The sequence below is a fragment of the Opisthocomus hoazin genome, chromosome 2 (genome assembly GCF_030867145.1).
Source record: "Opisthocomus hoazin isolate bOpiHoa1 chromosome 2, bOpiHoa1.hap1, whole genome shotgun sequence".
In the NCBI taxonomy this organism is placed as follows: domain Eukaryota; kingdom Metazoa; phylum Chordata; class Aves; order Opisthocomiformes; family Opisthocomidae; genus Opisthocomus; species Opisthocomus hoazin.
The window spans coordinates 62,854,853-62,880,651 of NC_134415.1; the positions used below are offsets into that span (position 1 = coordinate 62,854,853).

A 25,799-nucleotide genomic window follows, 5' to 3' on the forward strand; every position below is an offset into this window, starting at 1 on the left:
CTGCCTAGGGCACACTGCATATTTATAATTACTGTCCAGAGGTAATGTTAGAAATACAGCAGCAGTAGCAGAGATAAGAGCAAGCTAACCATCCTTTCATCAGCCATTCTCGCCTTTTAAGCAGTGTCAGTAAAGAACAGCTACGGTGTATCTGTCGTGGAAGAAATAATTTGTGAAAGTCACTTAGAGAAACATTTGCTAATTTCTTAGGATCAGAATTAACACTGAAATATTTATGGCAGATAGTTCAGATTAACCTAGACTTTACGGTAACCTAGTTTATAAAAACCAATACACTTTTAACCAGAAATCATTACTCTTTATAGGCACAATACGTGCACTTTGGCATTAGTTTGACCATTATATCACTTACATAAACAATGAATTTTTAAGCTCACCAGTACCAAATAATGCAAATGAGCTGATATAATAAACTATTAAGTCTACAACTCCAAAAAGTAGAGAGAAAGATTAAAGAAAGGGTAGCTGGAAGAGATAGAAGGATCCACAGCACGTATAAAAACAGTTTACACCCTTCTCATTTTGCAAGCTAAATCAACAGTTTTAAAAGCTATTCTAAAGCAAAACAAAGGAAATACTGTTAAAAAGATACAGTAATATTTCTATAGATAAAACATGTAACAGGACTCAAACTCACATTTGTTACTTATGAGTGGTAAATTTTCCATGCCAAGTGAAGAAAGAGAAGCCAATACATCAACGTCAGCCAACTACATTTGCACCTATTATGTCAAAACATTTTCTAGAGCTCATGCTTACAGAGTTTCTCCTCACAACACAAGGCAACAGCCAGGTAACAGTTTAAGTGTGCAAGTATTAAGCCTAACAGTGAAAATGGATTTTTCAGTCTTCATCTGCTGCAATTTACTAAGACTCAGCTGTTACTCAAAGCTCCACTTTTATTTCACATTTATTTGTTTGGAAAACCATGACCTGCTACGAAAGCAAAATGCAATGCAAACAAAAATAAAAGAGAGAGGTTTGGAATAAAGCTAGGTGCTGAACAAATGGGAGATATGCAACATCTGCAAGGCTCCAGCGGCAGGTACTTCACCTCATCTTATTCTATCGTGTTGCTTTGAAACAAGGAGGACAGACAGAGGAAGAACGTCTGTTGTGTTATACGCTGGTCCCTCTTTAAAAGTTTCGCTGGAAGACTGAAGACTTTGGCCTGCTTACACCCCCAACCTACCACTGGCCGCCCCAAATTATTAAAACAATGTAAAAAGGTTTTAAATTTAAGGAAGCGAACGGATTTTAAGTTTAAGGAATCTACCTAACCCACGACATGATCTGTAACACATGGTAACATAGATCCATAGCATGTTAAGCCATAACACAGATTATGTGAGAAAAAGAATACATCTTCAGGGACATTAAGAAAGGTAAGTCTCCACATCTACTCTTCCGTATATTCAACAACAATGGCACTCAAAGGTCCAGACCCATTTGATCCATCTTCTCAAATCAAAGTGGAAAGAAAACAAATCTCCACCTCCATATAGCACATGAATGCAGAGCTTCTTCAAAGACTCACTTCAGAGTGGAATAAGCCCTGACAGCTGATTCCACAATCTGCACCTTCCCAACCCCTTATCTACCTTTTCAGTTCAAAGCTCAAGCATCTAGTTAAAACTTCCTCAGCATAACTCAAAAAAAGGAAGCATTAAGACACAAACTCCAGTGTAAGAGACACGCTGATGGACATCCATGCTTACAGGATATTGCATATAACCAGCATTTTGAAAAATATTTGTTTTCAGAAATGTAAAACAACAATATCAAAAAGTCCCATCTCTGTTTTCACTTGGATTACTGGAATTCAGAAGTGCATCACCATACCTATAAACTGTTCTAACTAGTCAAACGAGTTAGAGACACCAGATCTACATCACATTCTGTTGCCTTGTGAGAGTTTTTCAACTGAAGACAGACAGTGACTGGATAGGTAATCTATTAAATGCTGGTCAGCTGAAGTTACAGCTATATAAATAAGCTAGTGGGAGGTAAACTAGAAAGGCAGTCTAGAGTGAGTCAGAAACCCTGTGTTAACTGCCTACATAACGCTTTTACTCTGTGCCGAATGTCAAGCAGCTTACTCTACTTTTAAGGTATGTTATTATGCACTTTATGTATGTAAAAACATGCTATTTGTTCCTGCAGTTACAAGGAAACCAAAGGTATTTTCTGACAGGGAAGCATTCCTCTTAATGTATGACATGCCCCTACTTACTCTACTTCAAAAAGAGAAAAAAAAAAAAAAAAATTACTTCTCATAGCTTACATCCATTTGCAACCTCATCTTGGATACTTTTCACTACTATTCACATCTGACCTTGATAATATTTTTACATTTTTACAAACGCAACATCAACAACTCAGTCAAGATACTCTGTCCTGTTTAATAGAGAACTAGATCCTGTACGTACTTTATCTGCCTGTCTTATAAGCACTTCAACAAAAACCATGGCTCTCACTGCAGCATCTTAAAGGAACTATTATTTCTTGTGATGTTTGGAAAATGCCAGCCATACCTATGAAAATACATCTAATGTGACAAAATATTTATGCAGTAATTTCAAAATACTTTAAGACTAGTGACTCAATGGGACACAGAACCAAAATCCTGCACGCTCACTACATTATAAATATGTCATTTGAAAAGAAGCTTATCTTGTGATCAAAACAAGTGATCTTTAACACAATTAACAAAAGAGTCTTACCTATTTTTAAGAAGGGATGTGAGACTCTCAGAATTTAATTGATGCATTAAGGCATCCCTCAATGTTGGAAGCATTGACAGCACTGTTATTAAAAGGGAAAAAAACCAAATCTGTCAACATCAAAACAAATCTTCATAAACCTATCCCCAACTCTCACTCAATAGCTGCTATACAATGTAAATCCCATTGCTCAACAGGCAAAGCTAGGAGAACAAACAAATTAGGAAACCCTGAGGGTACTCAGAAGTGCAACTACTTGCATGCCTCTTGGGAGCTTGGGCACAATGCTGCCCTTACGTGGTGACACATCCTTGTTGGCTCTAGCTGCAGATGTGTACTCACATCCTGCATAAACGTGTCTTCAATTCCCCGAAAGAAAACGTGGTGCAAATCTACACTTGCATTTCTCCAAATGAGAAGAAAAAGATCAGAGGTTTGCTTTTTTTTCCCCAACAAGAGAACCAGAGAAAGATGCATTTTAAACAAAACAAAGCTGGTGGGAAAAAATCCTTTACTTCAGAACATTCAATGTCCAATCCGCAGATATATGATAGGAACAACAAATGGAAAACAAGCATGCACAGAACATAATAAATACTAAGAATAAAATATGAAAAATCTTGACAAGAATGCATGCTGCCAGACAGAAGGTATTTTGTACAACTAAGGGCAAAGAAAAACTTAGCCCTTACAGTAAAATCAATCCAACACTACAAAATGGAAAACATGAAAATGAAATACCAGAGCATTTCATGTTAGGGTAAACACGGTGCACAGAAAGCACTTGTGGCCACCCAAGAAGCCATTACAAATTTTGACAGGAGAAGAAAATGCTGCCCAATTTGTTTCACAGAACTAGTTTCGAATGGCCTGTATTTACCAGAATGACAAGGATTTTGTTAAACTCTGCCCTACCATCTCCTCTCCAAAAATCCAAAGACCAGTGCTGTAATGTAAACACTTTCATTTTTTGCTCCCCAGCTAGTCAGGTACCTTTTAACTGTTCAAATGTAGGGAACTAATGGGCTGACATGCTTCTTATTTGTAAATAAAAATTACCCACCAAGCTCTCTGTGTAGCTTACTAACAGCATGTTATAATAAGATAATCCTGCTGTAAATTCAGTATTGTCTGAATCTAGGTGCTGTTTCACACCTCGATACCACACACAGTTTAGGGCAATACAAAAAGAAGTTACAAAAATTGTAACCTGCATGTCTCCTGGCATACATTATTGATGGATGTATTCAAACCAAGGGTTAAGATGAACCCTAGAAATCCCTTCAATCCTCTATTCTTCAGATTGTTATTATTATGCAAGATGACTCTATGCACTAGTATTTCACTAAGATTTTGAATTCACCTACATTTCTTATTCTTCTTCCATCCTGTCAATATATACTATAAATCTCCAAATAGTTCCATCTATCAAGAACAGTAGCTACTTCCTTATCTTACCTGTCATATTGCACGTCCTCTGATTACTTTCAAAATGATACTGCCTTCGCGCTTGGGCGATGTATTCAGCTGCCTCTCGTTCTTGGATTTCTCTGATTTTCTTCTGCCCATATTTTCCCAGTAAATAGACTCCTACAGAGAGATTTTCATATTACAAGCTGCTTTAAAAACGTGAGGAAGGCCCCTTCAGCCCCATTCTTTGATTTTCAAACACAAGGGTGCATAGTGGGTTTTTTGGGGTATGTGGCTGTTGAGTATTTTAATACTGATTGATAAAGTCATACTCAGAAATAATGTTTTCAAAATTAATTAAAATTGTCAATGGTAATGACTTGAATAAGTGTAAGAAACTTTCCCAAGAAGAAATATCTTGCCTTTCAACGAAGGCATTTCTGGTACTACTGCAACGTGAACAACTAGTACTGAAGACGCTGAATCAAATATTGGGAAGAGAAAAAAATGCAGGGTAACAAAAACGAAGACTAGAGAAAAGAAACTGAAATGTACAGGTCTGGAGATGGATGAAAAGATATCTTTCTAAAATTAGCAGAAGTTAGAGATAAAACTCAAGTCTTAAAAATCACATAAGTAAAAAACGTTACAGACCAACACTTCCTTCATTTGGTCCTGAAATTTGTCCGTAGAAAGAACCTTAGCTTCAGTGGGGCTTGACTATGGCCCTCTTCTTACCATGCCTGGTTCGTACTCTCCAGCCCGGCTCTTCTACCCTTGCGGATCTAATTGTCTTATCACCCTCACTGTGAATCTCCATTTCCACAAAGACCCACCAAAAATTTTTGCTCTACATTTCCTCCTCTTTCAGCATACATCCCTTTGAAGTTTCCCCCAGCTGCTCTTCGCACAATCCCAGGGGCTCAGCGATCTCTCCGGGCTGCCCACTGCCCTCCTCTCATCTTTCCTCAGCTCCATCCTCCTTTCTAAGCCATTCCTCAAGATACCACTACATCTTCTAGCCTTATCCTCATCACCTCTGCCCGCTGCAAGCTGCTTTGCATGAATTTCTCCCCCTCCACCCAGGGCTTCTCATACCACCTCCTGTGCATCAAGTTCATTTGCTGCCTCCTGTATGCACCGGTACCAGCAGTTACCTATTCAGATGCGTAACAAGCTCTTCCCATGTTCTCTCATGGAAGAATTGAGGTGACGGATGCAGTGTTAAGGGAGGAGCAAACCCAAGCAGAAAAGACTATTGTACAAGTTGATCATCTTCTGTCCACTGGGGAGCAATCCTCCAAGTACTGAAACTCCTCTACAGAGTGCCAGCTCCGACTCGGTCAAGCCAGTAACGGTACACAGAAGAAATCTGAATGTCAAATCAGGCCTTTATTTTTTTCCACCAACACAAGATAAAAGTCACAAACACAGAGCTACAAAGTTTTCTTCAAGTCAGATTTTCACATTTCGAAATGAATATCTGAATGAATGAGGCATTTAACAGTTGCTGAAAGTTTCAAAACTATTCGTATAAGCCCGATCCACAAAAACTAGAAAAAGCCCTCCACACTCCCCAAGATTTTGAATTCAGCTGCATTAAAACCTTTCAATACATCCTCCAAAACTACCATCAGCATTTCAAAAGGCTTGTCAACTTTGGGCCCAAATATTCATGGCTGCAAAAAAATCTGGCTATTCATATCGACTTTATGCTTCCTAATAGGCAACTACAAGCCAGACCAGTCTGGAACAACCACAGTAACTTCAATTTATTTCTCAAAAGCCTCATAAAATAAAAATGGGGAGGTCATTCACTCTTGCTTCAGCCTTTAGGCGGACTGAGCATTTGCCATGTGGAAGATCTACCCCATTAGATGCAAATTTTAATATTATGGTTCCATATACATAAAATGCAATTTTACCACTGTAAATTGTTAACCAAAATGAGACTTCATAAACAACAATTAGATTATTTTGCTCTAAGAAATCATCAATTCCTGCCAAGAATATGTATTTAGAACCCAACTATCAGGGTATATTTTTTTTCCCAGCTAACATACTGAAACAGCAACAATTTTTTTACTATTAGCAACTAATTTTTGAACACAAGATTTTTCCAATCATTTTATCCCACCACATTTTTCACATTACGTTCAAACACAGTCATTTGGACAAATGACTACTTGTGTTTATTATTCTCCCCCAAAAGAAATCCTTTAACTTCAGGTTTTGTGGCAGAAAGGTCTCAGAAGTATTAAAAAAAAAAGCTTCCTGCATGTACAGAGGACACAGGCAATCGTGCAAACAATTCAGGAAGAATCACGTGCATGCCCTTGAGTGATATGCTGGAGCAGCACCTTTATAATTAAGATTGAAACACCTAATTGCTTAATACTCAAGTTGTTAAAGCTGTGTGATTACTCTGTACTACGAACTGCTGCGCCTTGTGAAGGTTCAAAGTTGCATTAGCAGTCAGCCAGGTTTAACAAAGAGTTTCCAGAAAAAACACTTGTGTAAAATGATGCAACACCAGCCACTAGTAGTCTTATTCCTCCCCCCCTCCCCTGAACTAAGCTGTAACTTTGACCCAGCACTAACAGACGTTATTTACCCCGCTATCATCTTCATCTTTGGGAATGCGGCGCATTAGAAATTCACCAAAGTAAAAGTTACACCATTCACACAGCTTAAGCAAAGCCAATGAACAACAAAAAAGTCTGGATGTCAGCAGCAGACCACCCCTGTCACTCACTGCACAGCTTGCAAGTGCCTCCAAGTCTCCTGGAGGACACGCACCGCACTTGGGAAATTCGAGTCTCGTTCCTGACAATGAACTTCTGCCCACTAGTCAGTGCCTGAATGCAGCATCAGAGCCTCTCCAGGTCTCCGGCTTATGGGACATCTCAAGGAGCTTCCAGCCTGGGAGTCGGTCTGCACATGTGTTCACGTTTTACTTTGGAACTGCCATGTGTACCTACATTGACACCCGTAGCATTAATTCAGAAGGTTTGAAAATAAGAAAGACTTCTAAGAAGTCCAGGCTGAATCACAGGATGGTTTGGGTTGGAAGGGACCTTAAAGATCATCTAGTTCCAAGCCCCTGCCATGGGCAGGGACACCTTCCACTAGCCCACGCTGCTCAGAGCTCCATCCAGCCTGGCCTTGAACACTGCCAGGGAGGGGGCAGTCACAGCTTCTCCGGGCAACCTGTTCCACTGCCTCACCACCCTCACAGTGAAGAATTTCCTTCTTATATCTAATCTAAATCTACCCTCTTTCAGTTTAAATCCATTACCCCTGGTCCTATCACTACAGGCCCTTGTAGAAAGTCCCTCCCCAGCTTTCTTGTAGGCCCCTTTTAGGTACTGGAAGGCTGCTATAAGGACTCCCTGGAGCCTCCTCTTCTCCAGGCTGAACAGCCCCAACTCTCTCAGCCTTTCCTCACAGCAGAGGTGCTCCAGCCCTCTGATCGTTTTTGTGGCCCTCCTCTGGACCTGCTCCAACAGCTCCATGTCTTTCCTATGCTGAGCTGGACACAGGACTCCAAGTGGGGTCTCACCAGAGCGGAGTAGAGGGGCAGAATCACCTCCCTCAACCTGCTGGCCACGCTGCTTTGGATGCAGCCCGTCATCACATGAAAACATTGTCACTTTGAGTTGGAAGCAGGACCAGAGAAAGCCACATCCCATGAAGTGCCATCATGTCAAGTCAGCTAACCTACCTGTAAGAAACCAAACTGGCATTTTGAAAGTCTCTTGCTATAAACAGGCAAAGTGGACACCAACTTTCTACAATAGCTAATCTAAGTCAATTTTACCTCTCAGTATGGGATAGGAGGTCTGCAAAAAGTGGCAGCATCAACATTTTACTCATGTCTAATTAGCTAAACCATGGTATAGCTGGAACTTTCTACTGAATCTTTCCCATATGTTCTTAATTCCTGGTTTTCTGTGGAAAAGTCAGAAATAATGTGACTGCCCAAAAGATAATTTCTATGTAAACTTTTTCCTGCCTTTATTAAAATGTAAACTATGCTAACAACTGTAGTCCAAACACTTCTGATTCACGGAGGGTTCACAAACAGATGAGTGGTACAAACTAGGATTACATCACCTGATGCCAGAACCTTCAGGTACAGGAACCTCAATAAGGATCTTGAACTACAATTCATAGTGCTTTAAAATTTATCTACAAAGGGAAATGTATTTACATTCGTATTGGCTGTCTGTGCTGGTTTTGGCTGGGGTAGAGTTAATTTTCTTCATAGTAGCTAGCATGAGGCTATGTTTTAGATTTGTGCTGAAGACAACACCAGTAATACAGGGGTGTTTTCATTACTGCTGAGCAGGGCTTACCCAGAGTCAACGTCTCTTCTGCCTCTCACCCCACCAGCAAGGAGGTTGGGGGTGCACAGGAGGCTGGGAGGGGACATAGCCGGGACAGATGACGGCAATGGACTGAAGAGATACCCCGTGCCGTACGGCGTCATGGTCAGCAATAAGACTAGTGGGGGAGGTTGGCAGGGGGGGCTGCTGCTCAGGGACTGTCTGGGCATCGGTCGATTGGTGGTGAGCGATCATTTTCATTTGCATCACTTGTCTTTCTTGGGTTTTATTTTTCTGTCTGTTATTTCCCACCCTCCCTTTTTTTCCCCTCACAATTTTTTACTATCATTATTATTTATTTTTTAAATTATGAAACTGTTTTTATCTCAACCCACGAGTTTTCTGACTTTTATGCTTCCTCTTCCCTCCCCCATCTCACCGGGGGGGGGGGGGGTGGGGGTGGGGGGAGGGGAGATTAAGCGAGCGGCTGTGTGGTGCTTAGTGGCTGGCCGGGGTTAAACCCCGACACTGCCCTGCAACACTGGGAACACCTCAGGTCTAGGGTACCCATACCCTGCAGAAGCAACACTTTAATCTGTTAATGGCGAATTGAGATAAATATGCTCTAATTCTCTAATTTGTCTCTGCAGCCTTCTTCAGCTATAGCATTGTATAGTCTCTTCCCATCTAAATATAAGCAATGGGAGCAGCTTACAAAATCTGCAGGCTCTTACATATTCGTGCCAGTGGCCTCAAACAGGTAGGATATTTCTCACATCACAGAAGTTACGGCCTACCTCTCCCTCTGCCCTTTCCTTTCTTCTCAAGTGGAACGAAGAGGTGTGCAGAAGGGTGGCATCAGTAACTAGGAGGCATCAAGGTTTCAGGAAATCTCTTTACAACCCTACGTAACCTTTAGCCTTAATACCATACTTTGCTTCAGAAAAAAACAAATTAAGGGAAAATTTTCAGTTTTAAGAATTTCATTATGTAGAAATTGTGCTGACACACAGAAGCCTGCATCCTTCCAGAACATCGACAGCTCCGTAAGTTGTGGTTTGTCCTTATGTACAAGCAAGCCATGCATCAACTGACATACAACTGTCCCATAGTGGTTGAAAACCATATTTAAAATAAAACGGCACTAAAGCCTTAGTCTCTTGGCACCACAGAGTCCCATCAAAACCTATTTAATGCCCCGTACTCACTCACAAACCAAGACAACCTTTTTTTGCTAAGCAGACAGAATTCTGAACTGAAACGCTCTTTCTGCAAGCTGAAGGTTGCAACAGATGAAATTGAGCCATAATTCCTGCACCACTGAAATCAGAGCCATAAATTGCAGACACACCCTGAACTTGCTCTTCTACTGCAACAAGAGAATTTCAAGTGGCACACTTTGTGATATCCACTGAAATCTGCCTTGAATGCTGAGCACCGAGATAGAAACTACTTTAAGGTGAATCTACCTATCCAATAAGAACAAGTGAACATAAAACCTCCTTGCAGCTCTGCCATGCTAGCTCGCTCTCTCCTTTAAATATTTCTCGTGGGTTTGATCCCAGAGCGCTAGATTTTGCTTGCTTGAAAAGATTTAAGTCTTTTTAGTATGCAATTTACTTTATATTGCTAAAATAACAGACTTCTGAAGAATGGGTTTGTACCTTTGTAACTTTGCTAAGTTGAGGTCTTCCCAACCCCGCTCTATGCTTAAGGGAAAATTACACCTATTTCAACTGCTTTTCCCTCAATTTGAGCTCTTACTTTATGAGTTTTGTATCTTTGTACGCAGAAAAATCTGTTGCAGTGTTGGGACTGCCAGAAACTACACTCAGAATGACAGCCGCTCATAACACACAAGGAATCCATCTCAGTAAACAGAGGAAAGGCTACAAACTCAGATTTTGGTGCAATAATTCTTCTGTAATACAACACAGATACAAATCGTATCACTAATAATGCAGACTCTTCTGTACAGCCTAATGAATCATTAAACATTCACGTTAATCTCTGACCATGTGCCAGTTAAAAGACTTAAAATCATTAAACCCTGTGATGTCCCATTTTCCTTGTTACATCCTCCTTGCTAGAAAATGCACCTACGGCTCTTAAAAAAACCAAACAAACACCACAGAGATGTAGTAATACCAGTCTCCGGTATTAAATCAGCAGATTTGGATGATTTTATTAAATCATCCAGGCACTTCCAAATATTCTGCCTGCAAGTAAAAGCAGTGACATGAAGTTGCATTCTACCTTTTAAGGTTAGTGACCATTTTTTGTAGGAGAGTGTGTTGTGGATCTCAGAGTTCTGATTCGTTGGTGGTGGCATTACCATAGCTCCTGGAGTTATTTTAGGGTCTGATCCATAACCAATATGTAGATGGCCAAAGCACTCAAGATTCTTCTGCTGAACAACGGTAGTGCAGCACTCTGCGGTAAATCCCTCCATCTCCCAGGCTGCCCTAAAACACCATGGTGCAAGTTGCAGCTGGTGGCAGCTAATGATGTTCTCCTGCTTGACTACAGAGTCTCATATACAAAAAAGCTGTTCGCTACAGAGTTGTCAAATATAACACCGCCTGAGGAAATAGTGACTTGATCCGTGCTGCAGGCAAGACAGCATAGTTCAATATTTTCAGTCAGAAGTTGGAACGCTTGTTACATGTGGAGTATGCTGGGTTTTTTGGATTGGTCATACTTTAAATGACTTTATTTTAGTCCCCGAATTATTTCTTCTTAAGCGTACTTCATCCACTCAGTAGCATTTTAGGGAAAGTGACACTGCACTGTACATAAACAGCACCAAGCATAAGGAAAAAGTTGTAAATTCAGTGATATTAGGATGGTTTGCAGGCTGGCAAAGGGCTGTTTATCATAAAATGGTTTGGGTTGGAAGGGACTTCACAGACCATCTAGCTCCAACGCCCCTCCCATGGGCAGGGACACCTTCCACTAGACCAGGCTGCTCGAAGTCCCCTCCAACCTGGCCTTGAACACTTCCAGGGTGGGGGCATCTCTAGGCTGTCCCTGGAGCCTTCTCTCCTCCAGGCTGAACAACCCCAACTCTCTCAGCCTTTCCTCATAGCAGAGGTGCTCCAGCCCTCAGGTCATTTTTGTGGCCCTCCTCTGGACCCACTCCAACAGCTCCATGTCCTTCTTGTGCTGGGGACTCCAGAGCTGAACGCAGTACTCCAGGTGGGGTCTCACCAGAGCAGAGTAGAGGGGCAGAATCACCTCCCTCGAACTGCCGGCCACGCTGCTTTGGATGCAGCCCAGGATACAGTTTGCCTTCTGGGCTGTAAGCGCACACTGCCAGGTCATGCTGAGCTTCTTGTCAACCAGCACCCCCAAGTCTTTCTCCTCAGGGCTGCTCTCAATCCATTCTCCACCCAGCCTGTATTTGTGCTTAATGATATGCTCATACATGATGAATTTAGGATTTCAGGCTTTGAGGACTACCAAAAGCCACAAGCTCCCAGGTACCTGCTTTCCCACTTGGACATTGATCCATGTTTACTAGCTGAAACTGGGACAACTGATGTTTTTACTATTCCCATTTGTCACCTACCACTCTCACAAAGACAACTGAATGGGAGAGAGAACAGCTTGCAGGTTACAGCCTGCTTAACATGGTGGGCTGTAAGTGTGGTGGCTCAGAAACCGGTAAACATTACGTTCTGCTGTACTTGCAGAGCCAGAACACCTGCAGCTGAGGGGGTGAACTGAAGAAGGGGTCTGACAAGTATTTCAGTAGCCATTTCTCTTATCAGTATTATTTGGCACTCTTTGGAAAAACGCAGAAGGAATTCATGCTGAAAGGATGCAGAGGACAAAACAACCAAGGCAAGTCAGAAGTCCAGGCACAAACTGAAGCATAGGAAGTTCCAGCTGAACACAAGGAAGAACTTCTTCACTTTGAGGGTGACGGGGCACTGGAACAGGTTGTCCAGAAGAACTGTGGAGTCTCCTTCTCTGGAGATATTCAAGACCCGCCTGGACAAGGTCCTGTGCAGCCTGCTGTAGGTGACCCTGCTTCGGCAGGAGGGTTGGACTAGGTGATCCCCAGAGGTCCCTTCCAACCCCTACCATTCTGTGATATACAATTCACCTTCACAGCAGACCTCACCTGAATGCGAGGCAAAGCGTACTCCAAAAGCCCTGTAGCCCTCAGAATACTTAAATGTTCAGGCAAGTTCCAGTGGGTATAAACAAACACAGACTTTCCTTAGCAGCTCTGTAATATTTAATTCTGTGTCTTGCATAAGATATAAGTGGGTCTGATGACTGGGCGTGCAAAGACACGGCTGTATGAGGAGTATCTAATCTCCAGCTGCACAGATATGTGCTTTATTATTAAACAGACAGATCCAAGGTGTTCTTTTAAATCCAATTCCGACTAAAAATAACCCTCTAATAACTCCAAGGAAAGGAGGAGCTTACCAGACCACAACCACCCTACAGGTTAGACAAGAGCCTTCAGGGAGGAAGAACGCCTTCAATAACGAATGTAAATCCTCCTCTCCAGTAAAGTTTTGTGTCTCCGGCAGGTTTATACGTGACAATTCACCTCCACGCACCAGTCGTTTTTAGAAGCGCAGGCTTTCAGCCTCCCTCCTAAACGTAATCACAACGCGAATACCGCCGGCACTTGGCACCGCTACACGTCGTCCCAGACCCACACAAACACCGGCCGCAGCAGCGCCCAGGCAGCCCCAGCCCCCGCGCTTCGGGGCTCGGGGACAACGTGCGGATTCACCCCCCCGCCCGGGGGAAAAGCCCTCCCGCCACCCGAGCTCTCCCGCAGGCGGTCGGCGGGCCCGGGAAGGGCCCCGGCCCGCGGGGCTCCGGGCGCAGCGGCCCGCGGCAGGGCCCAGGCCAGCCCCGCGGCCCGCACCGCGTCGCCCGACGGCAGACAAGCCTTCCTGGGCCGCCGGGGGCTCGCCGGCCGAGCGCCGCCTCCGAGGGGGCCTCCCCGGCGGAAAGCGGGAGCGCTCCAGCGGGGCGGGGAGGCCCCAAGGCAGGCTCGGCGCCGAACCCCACCACTGCGGCCCCCCCGGCCCGGCTGCCGGGCACTCACCGCCGAGGACGGTGCCGAGGACGAGGCACTTCTTCTTGTGCCGCTTGAGGAAACTCCAGAGCGACCGCAGCATCCTGCGCGCCCGCCCCAGCCCGGCCCGGCCCGGCCGCCCCTCGCCTCCCCGCCTCGGCGGAAGGGGCGGTGGCAGCGGCCCCGCCGCCCGGAAGCGCCGCCCGCGCTCTGCCGGTGCTCGCCATGGCGGGGAACGAGGAGGCGGTGCTGGCCTGGATGGACCAGGCCCTCGACATGGTCAGTACGGGCGGGGGGGCGGGGGCGCCCCCGCCGGCCGTGAGGGGCGCGGGCCGCCGGGGGAAGGCTTGGGGGAGGCTTGCGGGGAGCCGCGAGGCGGGCGAGCGGGCCGGGGCCTCCCTCACGGCGGCGCCGAGGCCGGGGGCGAAGGGAGCTGCGGTAAAGCCTGGCTGGTGCCGCCCGCGCGTCGCGTCGCCGTGCTCCCCGCGCCTGTCTGCCCGTCCGTGTGTCGGTCTGTCCCGCAGGCTAAAGAGGCGCTGGAGAAGGGGGAGGTTCCCGTCGGCTGCCTGCTGGTGTACAACGGCGAGGTCGTCGGGAAGGGCAGGAACGAAGTCAACGAGACGAAGAACGTGAGTTGGGAGGGGGGGTGGTGCCGGCCGGGCTGTGGCAGCCCCCGGCCCTCCCGCGGGGGCTGCGGGTCCCGGCGGGGCGGGAGAGGCCGCCGGCCGAGGCGGGAGCCCCGGTGTGTCCCGGCCCGGGAGTCCCCGGGGCTGCGGACAAGGAAGGGGCGGTGGGCGCGCCAGGAACGCATCACGGCGCGAAGCAGCCAAATGCGCGTCTGAAATGCGGCTCTGCTGCTTTCCTGGGAGAGCTGCCGTGCAATTGAGGGAATAAATAATAATCTCTCTTGGTAAGGGGGGAGGCGAGGCGCTGGGGAGTGGCATGGAGTTACGGAACGTGTCGGCGAGCAAAACCCTGCGCTTAGCTTAGAAAAACTGTTCCTTTGACGGAGTTGTTCCTTCCAAAAAAATACCGCCTGTAGATTCTAGGTGCGACGCTTGCAGTTTTAGCCATCGAATTAGATCTTCCACGTGCCGAGAGGCCCGTTGAAGCCCACAGGGATTTTGTGCAACCGGAAGCTGCGTGTACATGGATCTGACCGCGGGACCTGGCTGTGACTTGTGTTAGGTGTCTCAAATCTGAAAATACAACGAAAAGTGAAAATGGGTCTTTTAAGCTCAAAGAGTGTAACGGTAAAAATGAATCGTGACACTAACTTGTGCTACAGGACAATCCGTAATGTATTAAAATAATTCCTATACAACTCAAGGAAGTCAAATGGCAGAGAAGCGAGGTATCTCAAGTTCAGTCAGCATAAAAACACTGTGCAACAGTGAGCGCTTCTTGGGAAAATCGTGCCAGAGTTATTAATGCTCTATAAATTAATTAGTGTAAAAATCACACAGGCAGAACATAACTGACAAGATTGGTAGCAAAATCAGAATCAACTGAAAAATATTCGGGAAGCTTTTGGACTTTTTTTTCTATTAACATCAGAGTTGCCTGAAGGTATGCACTTAAATCCGAGCAGCTGGATTTCAAAAACTGGTCTGCGTTTTGGAACCAGTGAACTGTTAATATATTTGAAAGCCAGTCCTTTTTTTTATTTCTGTTTAGCTCAAGTTTCAATTCTTTTGTGGCTTAATTTTCATAAATGCTTATATTATAGTGATTGGAAATGCTGGGTACTCAGTGATTCTAAATTTTGTATCAGATACTTAATTGCTCTGTGCAGCCTAAAAGAAAATGTGAGCTTGGAAGAGGCACTTGCTGGGAAACGTGAATGCAGGAAATTCTTTTCAGCTTTCTTGTAACGATTTCTGGCATTATTAAAGAACAGTCCTGGGGAAAAAAGAAACCCTGTTGAACCATTGAGGCAGTTCCAGCAGACATCATAAATTTGTCAAGGTCCATTTTGAATCTAATTTCTCATCCCACCTCACATTGGAGGACTTCTCCAGAACATCACTCCTCAGGTGGCTAGAAAAGATCTGATTTCCAGTTTTAAAATTTTTACAGTCTGTTTGTATCTCTCTGTTCTTGTGCCAGCATCATCCTTTATTTTACGTAGCTTGAAAGTGTTTAAAGTCATATTCCCTTTTGGCTTTTGTTTTTCCCTGTTTTCCCCAAGGCAGGTGTTTAATCTCCACTCAGAGGATATGCCTGCTTTCGTGTTCATTCTTACAATTCTTACACACATCCATTCCAGCTTTCCTGCATGCTTTGTTTCTGCCCTGCATGTCCGTAGCAGAACATATTTAATGTCAGCAGATACTGCCGCTTACTGTGTGGAAGCGATTTCCAAAATTATTGATCATCGTCACATTCTCTGGAAAAAGTTGCTGAAGGAAGAAGGAAGAAATACGGCTGTGTGTTTTTATTTTATCTTTTTAGGAGCATGGCTGTGGCATCAGCATTTCAAAATAGGTAGGCATGTCAATATTTCTGTTCATCGGGCCGTAGTGCAAGACATTCATTTTCAACAGCCTGGCGATACAGTCACAAGCAGTCCCTGTGGCAGCTCCCACACTTGCTTGTTCACTGTCTTGTCTCAGACCAACCTGAAAACTTTCTTCTTTATAACATATGTGACCCTCCTCAGCTACTAGAACTCTTTTTTTTTTTTTTTTTTTTTTTTTGGCATCTTTATTTCTGTGTGTGATGCCATCATCATTCGCTTCCCACTAAAATGCTGTCTGTCTAAGGTCATCTGTTGATATATGCAGACTTCTCTGTTATCCTCTGTTGGGTCACTGTGGCATATGTCTTTGCCCAGATCATCTTGCAAGTACAGCACATGATAATTGAAAACGAAGTATTGTTCGCACTCTTAAATTACTAATGAAGCCACGAGATAATATAGAACTTTGAGCTTTGGCCCCCTTCACTCTCACTTGTTAATTCTTGTCTAAGATTTAGAAGGTAAGCTTTTCAGGGCAGTGATGGTATCTCTATTTGTCTATAAAACATTTGCCACAGTTTGGGGCACTGTTTTAAGGCTTTGTTAAGGCTTTTTCCCCACTGACGTCACCTTCAAATAATTTCTCCTTGGAACACGATTTGCCACTCTCCAACAATTCTCTTTTTTCCCTCACTACTCTTACCTGCTTTTCTTTTCTTGGCTTTAAAATAACATAGAAGATTGGGCAAGTTAAAAAACAGTAAGGACTTATAGAAGCTTATGAATTTAGTTAGTGACTCAAGATGAAAATCATCTTTTTGGTATGTTATTTTACACACAGCAAGTCAATAAAAAAGACTATCTAGTCATAGCTCAATATGAAATAAAATCTTAAGACAGCCCTAGAAGGTCATTTTTTCCCCCATGTCTTGTGTTTAAGAGGGGCCTTTAGCAGATGCTTAAGGAAGGAGCTTGAGAAACGAGAAGAGAGGAGTGTAAACCTTCCCCTTGCATAGCCTTTCCACTTCTGAAAGTGAATAGCTTAGGGACGCCCAGAGCCCAGGACGGTATCTGGATCGTTGTTTCTGATAGATGTCTGTGCACATATCCTCCATGAATTTATCTAAACCGTTTTTGAACTCATTTATGTTTTTGGCTTCTATAGCATCCTGTGGCAATGAGTTCCACAATTTAATTATGTGCTTTGTGAAAGAGTACTTCCTTTTGTTTGTTTTAAATCTGCTGTCTGATAATTTCATTGGGTGCCCACTTGTTAGGAGAAATAATAAATAACAATTTACTGTTTGCTTTACCGCATTTTTCTTGATTATTATAAACCTCCACCATAGTCATCTTAACTTGGAAAGCTAATGTCTGGTGAGTTAAGAGCCATAGTCTGGTTAGTCTCTGTATAGAGACTGTTCTGTAACTTGAATAATCCTTTCTCACCCTGTGGTGAAATTGTCCTGGTGTTCCCATGTCTTCACGAGGCGAGATGACCAAACCAGTATGTATTACTTAAGATGTGGATGCACTGGAGTCTCGTAATAGTCTATATTAGTGCAATCTCTTCTTTGTAGCTGTCTTGCATTACCGCAGAAGCCGGTATGACTTACAGCAGCTGCATATTTTTTCTTAACTTGCACTCCCAAGATCAGCAGAGGCCTAAAAGCTACTTGGTGTACCCAGTATAAAGCAGAGTCATAGGTTAGAGGCATGTTTTCTTCTGATGATGAAGGCTTATTGCTCGTATGCTTTCAGTTCGTATCGGGAGTTGAAAAGCCAGTATGTTATTCCTGTCTCCTGTGATCTGAGGGGCACAAAGTTAGAATAGCCACAACTTACACTTGTGAGTTACGGTAGCTGTAGTAGTTCTGAGGCATCATTCTGCTGGAGGGCATTGTGTCTCCATGAAGCGTGTGCCCTGAGACTTCAGCTGGTGTGATCTCATTTATCTGACTAGGGAACCTTCATGGCAACATTTCACTAGTAGGTCTGGAGGAGTCATGTCTGCATATGAATTCAAATCCATGTTTTTATTCCAAGTGGGTTCATTATTATGTTAGTTCAGATGACAGGTGCACTCATGGAGTAAACTTCTTGCTTGTGTCTGCTTACGGTGCTTTGGTTTGTGTCTTGGAGACAGCAGACTGTCTTCCTTTCAGATGAAGCTGTACTGAAAAGATGCACTCAGGGAGCACACCTGATGTGCTCCAGCTGTTGCTGGGAGGGTACCGTCCGCGGGACTGAACTGGAGCTAGACCAGTGTGAACTCCCCTGAACAGGTGCTGAGTCCTCAGCACTGTTTTGCTCTCCAGATACACTCCTCTTGCACTGTACTGTTTGCTAATGTAGGCGTGGGCCACATAGATCTCTGTAGGAGTTTTAAAACATTTTTAAACAGTATTAGACTTATCACTAACATTATACATGAGTTTTTGCCATCTGTTGTAGAGCACTCACAGTTATCACCACAGATCTTCACAGTGCTGGGTATTGACCCAAGTTCAAGTATTGAGAGGAAGTTATCTAAGGTCCCATAAAGACATACGTAGCAGAGGTACAAGGATAATTTGGATTGATTAAGTCTCAGTCTAATATCTGTGTCAAAAACATCCTTTTTCCAGAACAGATTAAAAAGAAGGAAGATACTGACAGCCTTAATTCAAATAAACGTCAGGCTTTTGTAACTGGAGAGTCCTTCCGTAACCGGTACTTTGTGATATTTTTGGTGTGACATTTGATTGGCAAAACGCAGTGCTGCAGACATTCCAGAGTGCTGTTGGGACATCACTGCTTTTTTTTGTCTCTCTGCAATTAAAGTCAACACTTCGCCTTTTCTGTTCAGGCTTTTGTGCCGTGCCTGTTGCTGTGACCTCCGAGGTACTCCTCATTCAGTCGTCTTGGATTAAAAAAAGAGAAATCAATATTCTTCTGTCTTTCTGTAATCAGGCATATGCTGCAATCCCTGCCTGTTACTTGAGGGACTGACCGTGCATGTGTGTGTTCCCAGGCAGCGTTAAACCTGGTGCAAACCAAAAATATTCTGTCTACACAGTAGGCCAAGCAGTTCCAGAAATGTGCTGAAATTATTGCATATTCACAGCTTGCTTATTCCGTGCAGGCACAGTAACATTGTCAGAGGGGGGAATAGGTACCAGGTAGGAGCAGTTTCGTAGTGTTTCCCGAGAAATTAACGGGGCCTGCGTTCTTGCTCTTGGCAGCACAGTGGGCTTGAGCAGTTGTTCTGTTGGGCTTTGTGTGTCCCTTAAGCCCCAAGCAGAGCTTTCGTGTCTTGTCTTGGTGTGCTGGCATGACAGAGAGAGGAGAACTTCTGAGCAGACTCCTCTGCCTAGGAACAGGCAGAAGAAAAAAAAGGCTTGCGCATGTGGATCTTGTGTGCTGCGTGTGAGGTTGAGGTTGAATACGTTCTTTCTTGGATTGAGTATTTCTTCTGCGGTTTGGGCGGCGTGAAATTTCTTCTGCAACTTGAACGAGCAAAGAAGCGTACTAAAAAGAGACTTCTCAAGAAAGCTTTAACAGAAGTGAAGATGATTGCATTATTAATAAATTAGATGTCAGACCACTGTGCCTTTGACTTCAAGGAATAATTTTATGACATTGCATTTTATTTCATTTGTATCTGTACAAGTGAGAAGCTTAAAGCTGTGAATCAATGCTAACTTTAAGAAAATGTTTCTTTTTATCTCCTAGGCTACTCGACATGCAGAAATGGTGGCAATCGATCAGGTCCTTGACTGGTGCAAGCAACAGAACAGAGATTACACAGAAGTGTTTGCACACTCAGTACTGTACGTCACTGTGGAGCCTTGCATCATGTGTGCAGCGGCCGTGCGCTTGATGAGTATCCTTTCGTGCTTACTCATGCTCGGAAACCGCATGTCAAAATGTTGCTCTCCTGACAGCGAGCCCACAGCAGAGGGCTTGGCACTGTCGGGCAGAGCCAGTGCGGGTACCATCTTACACTCGGAGAGTCTGCACCCACCTGCCTTCACAGCGTGGTGAAGAGCCAGAGACTTGAGAATGAAAAAGAAATGGAGCAATTGCGACAAACAGCGATTTCTCTTAGGGATATAAAAATACATTTTAGAGATACCTGTTGTTATGTAAAATGAGCTAATCTCAGTTCAGCGTTCTGTTTTGAGTGTTGTAACAATCAGTAAGCCATGGCTTTGTATGCCGCTGCTTTGGGATTCATGCTTCCCCTTTTCTGAGGAAGGCTGGATGTGCATCTTCAGCAATACATCTTACGTTACTCAGAAGTGAGTTCTGGTTTTATGAGGGAGGAATTGTAGTGCAAACTAGTTTGAAAAGTACAAGCACATTTTAGTGAAATTTAATGACTACTTAAATCAGGCTGCTTTGCTTCCTGCTTGCTTTTCTCTTAAACTTAATACCTTAACTCATTCGCATAAATTCCACGGGTTGTATATGGCTGTCGAAATGAGCGATTTGGAGGCTGCGGCTCAGTTTTGAGCATCTCATCTGATGATATGGTAGACACAGGAGACCCATTTGAAGTAAGCTATAAAACGTTTCCCTTTGTTTTTCAGCTAGGGTACTGTGCGTGGCTTCATTAGCGTACTTTGAGAATGTTACACATCAGTTTAAGAGAACTCAGATGAAAGATGATCAGAAGTCAAGTAAAATAGACTTTACAAGAAAATAAATAATGTAAAAAAAATAAGTCCTTAAATTAATGAAAATCTGATGACAGTTTTAAAATATTTAAAAGGATGCATCAGGGTGGAAAGGAAAGAATTATACTTGTGGAACAAGGTAAGGAATAAATATATCTAAAAGATGTGTAATACTTTGAACAGTAAGTGTATGCTGCAGGAAGAGATGAGGGAAAAATTAAACTGCGGAATGTACAAACACATAATCAATAAAGATCAAGTAACAGCAGTCGACTAAGTTACTGGTTTTTAGCCAAGCCACTGGAAATGGTTACATTTTTGCTCCCACTCTATCCATGTATGAGGTAAAATGCGTTAGATTAGGCCTAGTCGATATAGTTCAGATCCCAAAATAAATACAGACTGCGAAGGTAGCAGAGGAGATTTAGTTTAGATACCAGGAAACTTTCTGAACAGTAAGGATGCTGAAGGACTGGAACAGCGTGTCTGGGGAGAATGAGGCATCTTTGTCATTTAAGAAAGGCTGGACAAGCATTCAGTGGAGGTATAGTATGCATAAATCTAGAAGTTTTATAGCATTGTACTAGTATACCTATATACCTATACATACGGATAGATTTATAGCATTATATTTATTATACGCAGTTGTAGATGATCGTGCCTTATACAAGGATACTGATTAGGGTTCTTAGAGCTCTTTCCTACATGTAACATTTATGATTTAATGAATGTAAAAAATAAGTAATATTTCAGTATTGTAAATAAGCATTAAAGGCTCAAGGCTCAGAAATAATTTTAGTCAGCAAGATGATACTGTTTGGCAGTCCAGTGTAAGCACACTAAGCATCTTTCTGTGAGGGTGTTTGTGAGACTAGCATCTGAATTAATTTGTATAGTCTGTACTGGAAGAGTGTTCATTTGCTAACATCGGCACATAGTATTTAATTTTTCTGTATGTTCAGAAGAAAGGAGAAGATTCTTGCTACTACAGATCCTTCCTTTGTTTCTGTAGGCAACTGCAGTGGGCTGTATAGGTGTAATTCATTATTTTCTATTGTGGGTGGGGATTCATGTAGTGTTAGTCGTGTTCAAACTCTTTGTCATTAATGTTCATGGGCTGGAGAAATATTTTGGAAGGACCAAAAAGGTCTGAGAGGTGACTGTTGGGAATAAAGAATAGGTGTGTAGGCTTATGTTGTCTGGTAGGAATCTTATCTACAAATACCTAGGTGTATGTCTCTTACGTTTCCAAGTACTTGAAGAGTAGATGAAGTAAGTTGGAAACACAATAATGAGAAAGAAATTGCAGATTGCATAAAAATTTTACAGAAGTTACTAAACAAATTTGTTTTGCCTAACTTGAAGTTATTAGGGAAATTATTTACTCTCCTAAGCCTTGACATAGTATTTTTCAAACGTATGAGGTATTCAACCTGAAAGTGAGATTTTCTGACCCCCAAATAGTTAAAGGTGCATGTTAAATTAGTGGAATAGGCAGTACAGTTGTTTACAATTCTTCTGTACTTAAGGCATTATGGTGAAGCATAGAACATGTTATTCTCAGATGTGCTCATGAACATCATTTTAATTTGAACAGTGCGATTCTGGCTATCGTGCCAAAGAAGCAGTGGAACTGTTAAAAGCTTTCTACAGACAAGAAAATCCCAATGGTAGGTTTCACATTAATGGATCCATTTTGATCCCAACCTAATTTAAAAGAATGCGGGCACTGGTATTACTGTAATTTGCTTCTGGTGTTTTTTCTCCCCCTTTGTTTCTTCTTGGCAGCACCAAAATCAAAAGTACGGAAGAAGGACCATCGTAATTAGCCCTATGCTGATGGGAGACAGAAACTTACCAAAAAATGATATGTGAAGGTTTCTTCAGCATCCTTCTTTTTTTAAAATGTACCATCCAATTAAATGATGTCTAATGTTCTGTACAGAGTTTTTACTAATAGGATACTTGCTACCTGTTCCTGCATTTCTGTGTATGTGATTTCTTGTTACCATACATGACCAAGCAGAAGAATAAGTGGCTGTTTTTAGAAAAAGGAAAATTTATAGTTGAAGTTCACTTGTGTACAGCCAGATGGATCCATTAAAATGATGCCATTCTGCACAGCACATTCTAGAATATTTTCTTTCATTTTGTCTGTGGAGAAGCGTCTTGCTTTTCGATAATAAATGCTTGCTTAGGCAAATCCACATAAATCCCTTCGAAGGTTTTATGGAGCCTTCACGGTACGTGTATGTACATTTAATCAAAAGGCATACAAGGAACCGTACAGTCCTTGAAGATTTGAGGCAAGACCATTGTAACGGTTCTTCATTGTTTTTTACACCCCCTCTAGCATAAGCCATATTTTCAAACATAACTTCTGAAAGTCACATGCATAGGTAGACAGGTATATATGCAGAATCACATGCCTCAGTTTGTGTATGCTGTTGCTAATAAGCATAAGCAAGCGTCACTTGGCTGCACAGCATCTTCATGCAAAGTTGTGGAGAAACTCTCCACAACTCTCTTTAGACCGTCCACTCCTCTTGTGAATACTAGCATAAGAAATGCTTTATCATTAAGAATCCGCTAAGAAGTTGAAGTTGTTCTCTGCTATTAAATTACAGTAACTGAGATGGACAGATACGTGTGAAAACCAGGAAATGAAATTGGTAACAGTACAAAGAAAGTATCTTTGAAATGTTTATCTTCTTGTACCACTGGTTGGCTTTGTTGTTTCTATGCACTTCGCTTGCCCATGCAGTAATTTATAATCCAGAAGAGGGCCTTACACTTCTAGTAATGAATTGAGAATAGAAGTACAGTTCAGTCTTGATTTTATACCCCTTACTGAATAGTTATCTTAAGCATGCAACTGTTTGTAGTTTATTTGGCTGATATTAAAAAATTTGAGAAATGCCTTCTTTTTTGATGTAAAAGTGGTTAAAAATGTATTATTATAAAAACTGAATACAAATAAACCTTTTAGATATTTCAAATAAATACTTTCAAAAGTGTTTTTTAAAAGAGCATTAAAACATTACTTTGTCACCGTTGCTCCTGATAGCTTAGAATGGCTATTTTCTGTATTTACTTATTGTTTACAAGGGGACATGGGAAAGAAGCATTTTTACTACCATAATACCTATTTTCAGAGTTTAGAAATAGTATTCCTTTAACTTAAGCCCTTTACCTGACACCTGTGACCTGTCCTATTCTCCTGACTATTACAGCACTCTGAGTCTTTTTCTTTCCATAAGCAAAGAAGCTGTGATTCTGTGTGTAGGTTTCATTGTATTCGGAGCTGTGAGGGCTCATGAACCAGACAGCCAAGCTGGAAAAGACCATTTTTAATGACTGCGATGGCTTTATTGGAAAGAACAGTCACACCTGTGGTTATGGTGTTTGGCTGGTGATACAAGATAGCTATTTATCTATACCGAGATGTAGATTCAGTTCTCAGCTGGACCATAATTTTCCTATACCTGCAAGAAGTCACTGAAGTCCAAATTCAAGGAAGATGTTAGACTTCAGGCTTGTCACTGAGATCAGTGACAGTAGGAATTGGAGCCTACATACTGGTTTGGACCAGGATCTAAATCTCTCGGCCGCTGTTCTTCTGCAGAGTGTCTGAGAAGGCTTTCCTTCCCCACTGTCTTCTTTCCAACGACAGTGTTGTTAGCGTTAGCATAGTGTGACAGTAGGAGCCATGTAAATAAGTAGAAAGATTACTGGTAGTAAGACAAGACATCCTTTAAAAGCTATGTCCAATCCTGCAGTCCTTAAAAATGGAACAGAAATATTTTGTGACAGCAGTCAGTGGTAACCTGTCATTTTGAGAACAGTTTAAGTCCTGCTCAAAGCCAAAGGAAACTGAAGAGGGTGACAAAAATAAAAACTTCTGTTAGGAGTAATCAAGGGTAATAATGTGCATCTTAGAAAAAGGGCATAAAATAGGAATAGCATGGCAAACTAAAGACTGTTGGATTGCAGAAAGGTGATAAAAGATGCTTCTGTCTACTGTAGAGGATAATGTGTGAGTGAAAAAAAAAACAGTCTAGAGTTGAGGCACATTTGGATGTGTGGGTTTTTTTTTTTTAAGGATAATAATTAGCTTGGGGAATAAACTGCTGAAAGATTACACTGAAAGCAAAAATGTAGCCCATTCCCCTTAAAATCTTATGACATATGTAAGAACAAATGCAGATAGGCATTTTTACAAAAGACAGAAGTTAACTCCTGTTTGAAGGCAACCGGCTCATCAGAGCCATGGCACGATGTTTCGACAGCTGGCCGGTGCGTGGCTGTCCCCTCCTCCCTGCCACCGGCCGGGCTGGGGCTGTCCTCCTTCTCTGCGATGGGAGCCCGCAGGGGCTGGTTGGGCCACCCTCCTGGCCTCCCTCCGCTGGCCTCCTGGCCTTGGCTGGCCTCCCTCCACCGGTGGCTGTCCCTGTCTGACGTGCTGTGGCTCTTCCCAGCCACGTGCTCTGAGCCTGCCAGTGCTGTTTAGAGTCGCATTCGCACACCTGGGTGCTCCCCAAGAAATGACGGAGATGCTGGCAGGAGGCTCCAGGTTCAGGCTCAAAGCAACATCTCCATGGCTCAGTGCAGCACAGGGCCTGGATGAAGGCAGGAAGCAGCCACAGCAGCTACAACCCGATGAGTTGACCAGTTTCAGCACTCCAGAAAATGTACTTACCAAGAGAATTGGAGAACACAGAAAGAATGTCGGATGAAGAACTGAACCCTTCTTGGAATGGTTACTCAGCAAGGAGACAGTTGCTCGTGGCTGTGTGAGCATAGGCTTGGTGTGGAAGCATTGCCACCGAATAAAATCCCGCAGCAAACCATGCCAGAGGCACCCCAGGAAGCAAGAACTGGTGGGCTACGCAGGCTGGAAGAAGTGTTGGTGGCTGCTTGCTGGGGACCTGGGTCTCAGGCTGTGGCTCTCGCCCTGAGTGTCAGGAGCAACAGCTTTAATTGTTACTGCCACCTGGAAATCTCGGAGCAGCAGCTTATCCATGATGCTATTCATTTTCATGGTGCTTTTACTTGTTTTTATCTACTTGTGTCTGTGTTGCCACACCGCAGGCCTCAAAAGCAGCAGTAAATATATTCAACTGGTTTATTTAAAGAAGTTTAATT

The 25,799-nt window shown here is 43.0% G+C and overlaps 2 protein-coding genes across 2 annotated transcripts in view; one reads left to right on the plus strand and one right to left on the minus strand.

The window, feature by feature from the left end:
- The window catches only part of PEX3 (peroxisomal biogenesis factor 3), a 22,150-nt gene extending 8,456 nt beyond the window's left edge, over positions 1-13,694 (minus strand). Inside the window, exons 1-3 of the mRNA XM_075413902.1 lie at positions 13,563-13,694; positions 4,203-4,334; positions 2,745-2,826 (exon numbers count right to left, since the gene is read on the minus strand). Coding sequence (XP_075270017.1) covers positions 2,745-2,826; positions 4,203-4,334; positions 13,563-13,635 — 287 coding nt within the window. The 5' untranslated portion in view covers positions 13,636-13,694. The remainder of the gene's footprint in view (positions 1-2,744; positions 2,827-4,202; positions 4,335-13,562) is intronic.
- A 7-nt stretch (positions 13,695-13,701) lies between these two features.
- ADAT2 (adenosine deaminase tRNA specific 2) lies at positions 13,702-23,657 on the plus strand. Its single transcript, XM_075413906.1, has 6 exons — positions 13,702-13,811; positions 14,057-14,161; positions 19,708-19,858; positions 20,428-20,534; positions 22,252-22,324; positions 22,443-23,657. Exons 1-6 carry the CDS (start codon positions 13,758-13,760, stop codon positions 22,481-22,483), a joined length of 531 nt encoding a protein of 176 aa, XP_075270021.1. The 5' UTR covers positions 13,702-13,757; the 3' UTR covers positions 22,484-23,657.
- Positions 23,658-25,799: the final 2,142 nt, after the last annotated feature.

Excerpts from the sequence above, each read along its gene's own strand:
- ADAT2 (XM_075413906.1), top strand. The coding sequence starts at position 13,758 with ATGGCGGGGAACGAGGAGGCGGTGCTGGCCTGGATGGACCAGGCCCTC. Across the intron at positions 13,812-14,056 it reads TGGACCAGGCCCTCGACATG|GCTAAAGAGGCGCTGGAGAA; the intron begins GTCAGTACGGGC and ends TCTGTCCCGCAG. Across the intron at positions 20,535-22,251 it reads ACACAGGAGACCCATTTGAA|TGCGATTCTGGCTATCGTGC; the intron begins GTAAGCTATAAA and ends TAATTTGAACAG.